This window comes from Salmo salar, chromosome ssa17 (assembly GCF_905237065.1).
Source record: "Salmo salar chromosome ssa17, Ssal_v3.1, whole genome shotgun sequence".
In the NCBI taxonomy this organism is placed as follows: Eukaryota; Metazoa; Chordata; class Actinopteri; order Salmoniformes; family Salmonidae; genus Salmo; species Salmo salar.
In genome coordinates, this window is record NC_059458.1 from 36402553 (window position 1) to 36414675 (window position 12123).

The 12123-nt window shown below is 41.4% G+C and overlaps 1 protein-coding gene across 1 annotated transcript in view; it reads right to left on the reverse strand.

The window, feature by feature from the left end:
• Positions 1 to 1669: 1669 nt before the first annotated feature.
• Positions 1670 to 12123, reverse strand: part of LOC106594300 (gastrula zinc finger protein XlCGF26.1-like) — a 96516-nt gene continuing 86062 nt past the window's right edge. The window contains exon 2 of the mRNA XM_045698525.1: positions 1670 to 4786. Within this exon, the coding sequence (XP_045554481.1) occupies positions 2964 to 4786 (1823 nt within the window). The 3' untranslated portion in view covers positions 1670 to 2963. The remainder of the gene's footprint in view (positions 4787 to 12123) is intronic.

The following is a 12123-nucleotide window of genomic DNA, read 5'->3' on the forward strand; positions in this document are numbered from 1 at the left end:
TTAGCTGGTTTTCTGCTTTTGGTGACGCCTGTCCTTGCATTGAAAATGGCTGTGTGTAATTTTTTGTCTATGTACTGTCCTAACATAATCTAACTTTATGCTTTCGCCGTAAAGCCTCTTTGAAATCAGACAATGTGGTTGGATTAACCTCTTACATCTAGACGTTCCGCTAGCGGAACACCTGCTCCAATATCCAATGATGGGCGTGGCGCGAAATACAAACTCCTCTAAAATCCGAAAACTTCCATTTTTCAAACATATGACTATTTTACAGCATTTTAAAGACAAGACTCTCGTTAATCTAACCACACTGTCCGATTTCAAAAAGGCTTTACAGCGAAAGCAAAACATTAGATTATGTCAGCAGAGTACCCAGACAGAAATAATCAGACACCCATTTTTCAAGCTAGCATATAATGTCACAAAAAACAAAACCACAGCTAAATGCAGCACTAACCTTTGATGATCTTCATCAGATGACAACCCTAGGACATTATGTTATACAATGCATGCATGTTTTGTTCAATCAAGCTCATATTTATATCAAAAACCAGCTTTTTTACATTAGCATGTGACGTTCAGAACTAGCATACCCCCCGCAAACATCCGGTGAATTTACTAAATTACTCACGATAAACGTTCACAAAAAACATAACAATTATTTTAAGAATTATAGATACAGAACTCCTCTATGCACTCGATATGTCCGATTTTAAAATAGCTTTTCGGTGAAAGCACATTTTGTAATATTCTCAGTAGATAGCCCAGCCATCACGGCTAGCCATTTAGACACCGACCAAGTTTAGCCCTGACCAAACTCCGATTTACTATTACAAAAGTTTGATTACCTTTGATGTCTTCGTCAGAATGCACTCCCAGGACTGCTACTTCAATAACAAATGTTGGTTTGGTCCAAAATAATCCATCGTTATATCCAAATAGCGGCGTTTTGTTCGTGCGTTCAAGACACTATCCGAAGTGTAAATAAGGGTCACGAGCATGGCGCAATTCGTGACAAAAGATTTCTAAATATTCCATTACCGTACTTCGAAGCATGTCAACCGCTGTTTAAAATCAATTTTTATGCCCTTTTTCTCGTAAAAAAGCGATAATATTCCGACCGGGAATCTGCGTTTAGGTAAACAGACGAAAGAAAACAAAGCATTCTGTCGACGCGGGCACGAGCCTGAGTCTCACAGTACTGTAACCAGCCACTACCCAAACGCGCTACTTTTTTTCAACCAGAGCATGCAAAGCCACGATTCAGCTTTTTGCCGCCTTCTGAGAGCCCATGGGAGCCATAGGAAGTGTCACGTAACAGCAGAGATCCTCTGTAATGGATAGAGATAATCAAGAAGGGCAAGAAATTGTCAGACAGGCCACTTCCTGCATGGAATCTTCTCAGGTTTTGGCCTGCCAAATGAGTTCTGTTATACTCACAGACACCATTCAAACAGTTTTAGAAATTTTGGAGTGTTTTCTATCCAAAGCTAATAATTATATGCATATTCTAGTTTCTGGGCAGGAGTAATAATCAGATTAAATCGGGTACGTTTTTTATCCGGCTGTGAAAATACTGCCCCCTAGACATAACAGGTTAAGGAGATGTTTATCTTTCAAATGGTGTAAAATAGTTGATTGTTTGAGAAATTGAAATTATTAGATTTTTGCTGTTTTCAATTTGGCGCCATGTACCTTGTCAAGCAATCCCGTTACCGGGATAAGAACGGGAAGGGGTGTCCCCAACAGGTTTAACTGACTTGCCTAGGTAAATAAAGGTTCAATAAAAAAATGTCTACTAGCTCATCCCCACAGAATACTGCAGAGGGACAACCTGGTCTCAGAGCAAAACGTATTATATGTTACAAAAACATCCGTGCCACTCCATTTAGTATGTTAGGTTACATTACAATGGCCTACCAATAAAAACTGAACTAAAATATAAACTAAACATGTAAAGTGTTGGTTTCATGAGCTGAAAGAAAAGATTCCAGAAATGTTCCATATGCACAAAAAGCTTATTTATCTCAAATGTTGTGGACAAATTTGTTTATATCCCTGTTAGTGAGCATTTCAGCCTTTGTCAAGGTAATCCCTCCACCTGACAGGTGTGGCATATCAAGATGCTGATGAACAGCATTATCATTACACAGGTGCACCTTGTGCTGGGGGACAATAAAAGGCCACACAACACAATGTCACAGATGTCTCAAGTTTAGGGAATGTGCAATTGTCTTAATGACTGCAGGAATGTCCACCATAGCTGTTGCCAGAGAGCTCAATATTTATATCTCTACCATAAGCCACCTTTAATGTCCTTTTACAGAATTTGGCAATACATCCAACCGGCCTCACAATTGCAAATCACATGTAACCACGACAGCCCAGGACCTCTTCACCTGCAGGATTGCAATTTCAAAGACTTACAAACTTAAAAACTTACAGACTTACAAACTGTAAGTCTTTGAAATTGTTGCGTTTAGATTGTTGTTCAGTATAATACGACTTGTAGGACGTATCGTATGTTATGAATTACAATTCGTATGTTATTTTACACATTGCTATTCATACAATATGTTACGAACTTGTAATATCTATGATATGTTACGAATTCCAATTTGTTGTTGCTAACGTTAGCTAGGTTAGGGGTGAAGGGTTTAAGGTAGAGTTAAATGGGTTTAGGGGAAAGGTTAGCTAACATGCTAAGTAGTTGCATGCTAAGCTAACATGCTAACATAGCTACAAAGTAGTAAGTAGTTCCAAAGTTGCTAATACGCTAAAATGCTAAAGTCCTCCTTGATGAGATTCAAACACGCAGCCTTTGGCTAGAAATTTGACTTACACGCCCACCCCTCCACAGAGCAGGAGTAAGGCTTCTCCCCTGTGTGTATACATTGTTGTGTTAAGTTGCTATGGTGAGAGAAACTCACCCAAAAGTCAGAGCAGACATAAGCAGGCTTCTCTCATTCGTGTGTTCTCTGGTGAACTTTTAGCTCAGTTGCTGTTTTGAAGCATTTTACACAGGCAGAGCAGGAGTATGGCTTCTCTCCTTCATGTATATGTTGATGTGTTTTTAAGGCATCTAGTCGAGAGAAACTCACCCCACAGTCAGAACAGGAGTAAGGCTTTTCTCCTGTATGTGTTCTCTTATGAACTTTTAGATGAGTTGATGTTTTAAAACATTTTACACAGTCAGAGCAGAAGAAAGGCTTCTCTCCTGTGTGTGTTCTCTGATGAACTTTTAGCTCATTTGATGTTTTAAAACATTTTACACAGTCAGAGCAGGAATAAGGCTTCTCTCCTGTATGTGTTCTCTGATGAACTTTTAGATGAGTTGATGTTGTGAAGCATTGTCCACAGTCAGAGCAGACGTAAGGCTTCTCTCCTGTGTGTGTTCTCTGATGAACTTTTAGCTCATTTGATGTTTTTAAACATCTTCCACAGTCAGAGCAGGAATAAGGCTTCTCTCCTGTGTGTGTTCTCTGGTGAACTTTTAGCTCAGCTGATGTTTTGAAACATTTTCCACAGTCAGAGCAAACATAAGGCTTCTCTCCTGTGTGTGTTCTCTGGTGAACTTTTAGTTCATTTAATGCTTTAAAACATTTTCCACAGTCAGAGCAGTAATAAGGCTTCTCTCCTGTGTGTGTTCTGTGATGAACTTTTAGCTCATTTGATGTTTTAAAACATTTTCTACAGTCAGAGCAGGAGTAAGGCTTCTCTCCTGTATGTATACGTTCATGTGATTTTAAGTTGGAAAGTTGAGAGAAACTATTTCCACAGTCAGAGCAGACATAAGGCTTCTCTCCTGTGTGTGTTCTGTGGTGAACTTTTAGCTCATTTGATGTTTTAAAACATTTTCTACAGACAGAGCAGGAGTATGGTTTCTCCCCTGTATGTATTCGTTCATGTGATTTTAAGTGGTAAAGTTTAGAGAAACTAGTTCCACAGTCAGGGCAGAAGAAAGGCTTCTCTCCTGTGTGTGTTCTCTGATGAACCTTTAGCTCATTTGATGTTTTAAAACATTTTCCACAGTCAGAGCAGGAGTATGGCTTCTCTCCTGTGTGTGTTCTCTGGTGAACTTTTAGCTCAGTTGATGTTTTAAAACATTTTCCACAGTCAGAGCAGGAGTATGGTTTCTCTCCTGTATGTATACGTTCATGTGATTTTAAGTTGGAAAGTTGAGAGAAACTAGTTCCACAGTCAGGGCAGAAGAAAGGCTTCTCTCCTGTGTGTGTTCTCTGATGAACTTTTAGATCAGTTGATGTTGTGAAACATTTTCCACAGTCAGAGCAGACGTAAGGCTTCTCTCCCGTGTGTGTTCTCTGATGAACTTTTAGCTCATTTGATGTTTTAAAACATTTTCCACAGTCAGAGCAGGAGTATGGCTTCTCCCCTGTATGTATACGTTCATGTCTTTTTAAGTGGGAAAGTTGAGAGAAACTAGTTCCACAGTCAGGGCAGAAGAAAGGCTTCTCTCCTGTGTGAGTCTTCTGATGAACTTTTAGCTGAGTTGATGTTTTAAAACGTTTTCCACAGTCAGAGCAGTAATAAGGCTTCTCTCCTGTGTGTGTGCTCTGATGAAGTTTTAGCACCGTTGATGTTTTGAAGCATTTTCCACAGTCAGAGCAGGAGTAAGGCTTCTCTCCTGTGTGTATTTTTAGGTGTATTTTTAGCTTTGATAGAAATGGGAAAATCTCTTCACAATGTGGGCAGTGATGAGAACTCTTAGCTCTCTGATCTTCCTGCTGTTGCTCTCTGGATGTAGAGAATGTCTCAACATGGTGTCCTGTGTGAACATCAGAAGAACCAGTCAGTTGGTGTGATATACATATCAATCAAATGTATTTTATGAAGCCCTTTTTACATCAGTAGTTGTCACAAAGTGCTTAACAGAAACCCAGCATAAAATCCCCAAAGAGCAAGCAATGCAGATGTAGAAGCACAGTGGCCACAAAAAACTCCCTAGAAAGCAGGATCCTAGGAAGAAACCTAGAGAGGAACTAGGCTCAGAGCAGTGACCAGTCCTCTTCTGGCCATACCGGGTGACAGGTAGCCTAGTGGTTAGAGCAACCGAAAGGTTGCAAGATCGAATCCCCGAGCTGACATGGTAAAAATCTGTCGTTCTTCCCCTGAATAAGGCAGTTAACCCACTGCTCCTAGGCCGTCATTGAAAATAAGAATTTGTTCTTAACTGACTTGCCGAGTTAACCTGCTTGGGCGCATGTCCAAACGCTAGCGGGACACCTACGTCAACATCCGGTGAAATTACAGAGCGCGAAATTCAAAATACAAAAATCGTAATATTAAACATTCATGAAAATACAAGTGTCTTACATCATTTAAAACCTTGTTAATCCAACTGCGTTGTCAGATTTCAAAATGTCTTTACGGAGAAAGCATAGCATGCGATTATCTGAGGACAGCGCCCCACGTCAATATACTTTTTCAACCAGCACAGGCGTCACAAAATCACAGACAGCAATTAAATAAATCACTTACCTTTGAAGATCTTCCTCTGATTGCAATCCCAAGCGTCCCAGCTACACAATGAATGGTCGTTTTGTTTGATAAAGTCCTTCATTATATCCCAAAAATATCAGTTTAGTTGGCGCGCTTGATTCCGTAATTCACTCGTTCAACATGCACACAAACTAATCCAACAAGTTACTGGTAAAGTTCGTCCAAACAAGTCAAACGATGTTTCTAATTAATCGTCAGGTATCCTAATATATAAATAAACAATAATATTTAAGACGGAGAATAGTATGTTCAATAGCGAAGATAAATAACGAAGAGTGCACTCTAGTCGATGCGCACAACATTACTACTTTTCTAATGTGGGACACCTTGGAAAAACTACAAATACTACAAACTACAAAAAACAAGCCTGAAACCCTTTCTAAAGACTGTTGACATCTAGTGGAAGCCATAAGAACTACAATCTGGGTCCAATCTATTTGTATATGCCATAGGCAAGCATTGAAAAAACCTGTGACCTCAAAAAATTATAATTCAAGTATATGCATATCCTAGCTTCTGGGCAGTTTACAGGCAGTTTACTTTGGGCACGTCAGTCATCCAAAATTCCAGACAATAACCAGTATGCTAAGGATGTTAAATAAAGCTAAAAATTTTTAAATAAATACACTACCATTAGTGGTGAAATAAATGAATAAATTCTAAAGTTTGGGGTCACTTACAAATGTCCTTGTTTTTGAAAGAAAAGCAAATTTTTTGTCCATTCAAATAATGTCAAATTGATCAGAAATACAGTGTAGACATTGTTAATGTTGTAAATGACTATTGTAGCTGGAAACGGCTGAAGATCTCATACAACGCTGAGTACTACTCCCTTCACAGAACAGAGCAAACTGTCGCTAACCAGAATAGTGTCTAGAAGGCCAGCATCCCGGAGTCACCTCTTCACTGTTGACGTTGAGACTGGTGTTTTTGCGGGTACTATTTAATGAAGCTGCCAGTTGAGGACTTGTGAGGCATCTGTTTCTCAAACTAGACACTCTAATGTACTTGTCCTCTTGCCCAGTTGTGCACCTGAGCCTCCCACTCCTCTTTCTATTCTGGTTAAAGCCAGTTTGCACTGTTCTGTGAAGGGAGTAGTACACAGCATTGTACGAGATCTTCAGTTTCTTCGCAATTTCTCACATGGAATAGACTTCATTTCTCAGAACAAGAATAGACTGACGAGTTTCAGAAAGGTCTTTGTTTCTGGCCATTTTGAGCCAGTAATCGAACCGACAAATGACCCAGATACTCAACTAGTCTAAAGAAGGACAGTTTTATTGCATCTTTAATCCGAACCACAGATCTCAGCTGTGCTAACAATATTGCAAAAGGGTTTTGTAATGATCAATTAGCCTTTTAAAATGATAAACTTGGATTAGCTAACACAACATGCCATTGGATCACAGGAGTGATGGTTGCTGATAATGGGCTTCTGTACACCTATGTAGATATTCCATTTTAAAAAATCATCAGTTTCCAGTTACAATATTCATTTACAACGTCTACACTGTATTAATGATCAATTTGATGTTATTTTAATGGACAAAAAAAATGTACTTTTCTTTCAAAAACAAGGACATTTCTAAGTGACCCTACATTTTTCAACGGTGGTGTATGTATTAATTTCAGTAGGCTGTATGGGTATAAAACTATTCTAAAACTGGGTAGGAGTCAAAAACTACAAAGAGGCAAAGGTCGTGAAAATGAGCTATATCATCCTCCACTCACTATCACAAGGGTTAGTAACTACACAGACTCATTTCATATCATCCTCCTCTCACTATCACAAGGGTTAGTAACTACACAGACTCATTTCATATCATCCTCCACTCACTATCACAAGGGTTAGTAACTACACAGACTCATTTCATATCATCCTCCATTCACTATCACAAGGGTTAGAAACTACACAGACTCATTTCATAGAACTTTAAAACACTGGCAGTTTGTCTACTTCACTTCTTTAGTCTACACTCTGAGCACTCCAGATAGCCCAGTGAACAAAACAAATGCTGGCAATACTGGTATCATCCATACAAGTCTCAGTAGCATGAAATAACATCTACAATGCATTCGAAAAGTATTCAGACCCCTTGACTTTTTCCACATTTTGTTGTTACATTAGTCTTATTCTAAAATTGATTAAATAGTTTTGTTTCCTTCTCATCAATCTACAAATAATACCCCATAATGACATCACAATACCCCATAATGACATCACAATACCCCATAATGACAAGGGCAAAAACAGGTTTTTAGAAATAACTGAAATAATACATTTACGTAAGTATTCAGACCCTTTACACAATAGTTAGTTGAAGCACCTTTGACAGCGATGACAGCCTTGAGTCTTGATGGGTATGAAGTTACAAGCTTGGCACACTTGTATTTGGGGAGTTTCTCCCATCCTTCTCTGCAGATCCTCTCAAGCTCTGCCAGGTTGGATGGGGAGCGTCTCTGGAAAGCTATTTTCAGGTCTCCTCCTCCTCCCCCCTCCTCCCTCTCTGCGGATGACTTCGTCAACCATTTTGAAAAGAAGGTTGACGATATCCGATCCTCATTTGCTAAGTCAAACGACACCGCTGGTCTTGTTCACACTGCCCTACCCTGTGCTTTGACCTCTTTCTCCCCTCTCTCTCCAGATGAAATCTCGCGTCTTGTGACGGCCGGCCGCCCAACAACCTGCCCACTTGACCCTATCCCCTCCTCTCTTCTCCAGACCATTTCCGGAGACCTTCTCCCCTACCTCACCTCGCTCATCAACTCATCCTTGACCGCTGGCTACGTCCCTTCCGTCTTCAAGAGAGCGAGAGTTGCACCCCTTCTGAAAAAACCTACACTCAATCCCTCCCATGTCAACAACTACAGACCAGTATCCCTTCTTTCTTTTCTCTCCAAAACTCTTGAACGTGCCGTCCTTGGCCAGCTCTCCTGCTATCTCTCTCAGAATGACCTTCTTGATCCTAATCAGTCAGGTTTCAAGACTGGGCATTCAACTGAGACTGCTCTTCTCTGTGTCACGGAGGCTCTCCGCACTGCTAAAGCTAACTCTCTCTCCTCTGCTCTCATCCTTCTAGACCTATCTGCTGCCTTTGATACTGTGAACCATCAGATCCTTCTCTCCACCCTCTCCGAGTTGGGCATCTCCGGCGCGGCCCACGCTTGGATTGCGTCCTACCTGGCAGGTCGCTCCTACGCGCTCTCACCACTGGTGTCCCCCAGGGCTCTGTTCTAGGCCCTCTCCTATTCTCGCTATACACCAAGTCACTTGGCTCTGTCATATCCTCACATGGTCTCTCCTATCATTGCTATGCAGACGACACACAATTCATCTTCTCCTTTCCCCCTTCTGATAACCAGGCGGCGAATCGCATCTCAAGCTGAACCTCGGCAAGACGGAGCTGCTCTTCCTCCCGGGGAAGGACTGCCCGTTCCATGATCTCGCCATCACGGTTGACAACTCCCTTGTGTCCTCCTCCCAGAGTGCTAAGAACCTTGGCGTGATCCTGGACAACACCCTGTCGTTCTCCACTAACATCAAGGCGGTGACCCGATCCTGTAGGTTCATGCTCTACAACATTCGCAGAGTACGACCCTGCCTCACACAGGAAGCGGCACAGGTCCTAATCCAGGCACTTGTCATCTCCCGTCTGGATTACTGCAACTCGCTGTTGGCTGGGCTCCCTGCCTGTGCCATTAAACCCCTACAACTCATCCAGAACGCCGCAGCCCGTCTGGTGTTCAACCTTCCCAAGTTCTCTCACGTCACCCCGCTCCTCCGCTCTCTCCACTGGCTTCCAGTTGAAGCTCGCATCCGCTACAAGACCATGGTGCTTGCCTACGGAGCTGTGAGGGGAACGGCACCTCCATACCTTCAGGCTCTGATCAGGCCCTACACCCAAACAAGGGCACTGCGTTCATCCACCTCTGGCCTGCTGGCCCCCCTACCTCTGAGGAAGCACGGTTCCCGCTCAGCCCAGTCCAAACTGTTCGCTGCTCTAGCACCCCAATGGTGGAACAAGCTCCCTCACGACGCCAGGACAGCGGAGTCAATCACCACCTTCCGGAGACACCTGAAACCCCACCTCTTTAAGGAATACCTGGGATAGGATAAAGTAATCCTTCTAACCCCCCCCCTCTAAAAGATTTAGATGCACTATTGTAAAGTGGTTGTTCCACTGGATATCATAAGGTGAATGCACCAATTTGTAAGTCGCTCTGGATAAGAGCGTCTGCTAAATGACTTAAATGTAAAATGTAAATGTAATGTCTCTCCAGAGATGTTTGATCGGGTTCAAGTCCGAGCTCTGGCTGGGCCACTCAATGACATTCAGAGACTTGTACCGAAGCCACTCCACGTAGTCTTGGCTGTGTGCTTAGGGTCGGTGTCCTGTTGGAAGGTGAACCATCACCCCAGTCTGAGGTCCGAAAATTTCTAAACCTGTTTTCGCTTTGTCATTATGGGGTAGTGTGTGTAGATTGACGAGGAAAAACATGTCATCAATTTTAGAATAAGGCTGTAACATACCAAAATGGGAAAAATGGGAAGTGGTCTGACAGTTCCCTCGGAAAGTATTCAGACCCCTTGATTTTTCCCACATTTTGTTATGTTACAGCCTTATTCTAAAATTAAATAAAAAAATATCCTCAGCAATCTACACACAATACCCCATAATGACAAAGTGAAAACAGGTTTAGAAATTTTTGCTAATTTATAAAAAATAAAAAAAAACTGAAAAACGAGAGACTCAAAATTGAGTTCAGATGCATCCTGTTTCCATTGACCATCCTTGAGATGTTTCTACAACTTGATATATAAAAAATATTAAATATACACTACTGTTCAAAAGTTTAGGGTCACTTAGAAATGTCCTTGTTTTTGAAAGAAAATAAAAAAATGTGTGCATTAAAATAACATCAAATTGATCAGAAATACAGTGTAGACATTGTTAATGTTGTAAATGACTATTGTAGCTGGAAATGGCAGATTTTTTATGGAATATCTACTGAGGAGAACAGAGGCCCATTATCAGCAACCATCACTCCTGTGATCCAATGGCATGTTGTGTTAGCTAATCCAAGTTCATCATTTTAAAAGGCTAATTGATCATTAGAAAACCATTTTGCAATTATGTTAGCACAGCTGAAAACTGGGGTGCTCATTAAAGAAGCAATAAAACTGGCCTTTGCAACTCTGCCTAGAAGGCCAGCATCCCGGAGTAGTCTCTTCACTTTTGACGTTGAGACTGGTGTTAAGTGACCCCAAACTTTTGAATTGAGCTCAGGTGCATCCTGTTTCCATTGATCATCCTTGAGATGTTTCTACAACTTCATATATAAAAATATTAAACATATATTTATCAGATATAAATCATCAGGATGTGGTAATCTACTGGTTATGTTCAACACTTCTCCAATCGTTGTTGAGATCTGATATTCTGTGCAGCGAAAAACGAGACGTAGGCCTATATCATATTTCTCATATAAATATAAATGCAATATGTAAAATGTTGGTCCCATGTTTCATGAGCTGAAATAAAAAAATCTCTGAAATGTTCCTACATACACAAAAAGCATATCAAATTGTGTGAACAAATATGTCTACAATCCCTGTTAGTGAGCATTTCTCCTTTGCCAAGATAATCCATCCACCTGACGGCATAATCATTACACAGTCGCACCTTGTGCTGGGGACAATAAAAGGACACTTTAAAATGTACAGTTTTGTCACACAACACAACACCACAGATGTCTCAAGTTGAGGGAGTGTGCAATTGGCATGCTGACTACAGGAATGTCGACCAGAGCTGTTGCCAGAGAATTTAATGTTAATTCCTCGACCATAAACTGCCTCCAACGTCGTATTAGAGTATTTGGCTGTACGTCCAACCGGCCTCACAATCGTAGACTACGTGTAACAACGTCAGCCCAGGACCTGAGGTGGGTCTGGCTGCCAAGTGGGTGGGCCTTCCAAGGCCCACCATTGCTGCATCCCTGCCCAGTCATGTGAAATCTGCAGGTTAGGGCCTAATTCATTTCAATTGACTGATGTTTTTAAATTACATTTACCTTTATTTAATAACTAGCCAAGTCAGTAAAGAACAATTCTTACTAACAATGACAGCCTACCAGGTAACAGTGGGTTAACTGCCTTGTTCAGGGGCAGAACGACAGATTTTTACCTTGTCAGCTCAGGGATCCGATCCAGCAACCTTTCGGTTACTGGCCCAATGCTCTAACCACTAGGCTACCTGCCGCCACTTATATGAACTATAACTCAAAAAAATAGTTGAAATTGTTGCATGTTGTGTTTATATTTATGTACAATATACATACAAGAAGCTGGTGAAAGGAAGTAAATAGCCCTATTAGACTGAAATATAAAGGAATTTCATCAAACTTATGAGCTCCCAAGTGGCGCAGCGGTCTAAGGCACTGCATCTCAGTGCTAGAGGCGTCACTACAGACACCCTGGTTAGATTCCAGGCTGTATCACAACTGGTCGTGATTGGGAGTCCCACAGGCCGGCGCACAATTGGCCAAGTGTCGCCGGGTTTGGCCGGTGTAGGCCGTCATTGTTAGTAGGAATTGTTCTTATTA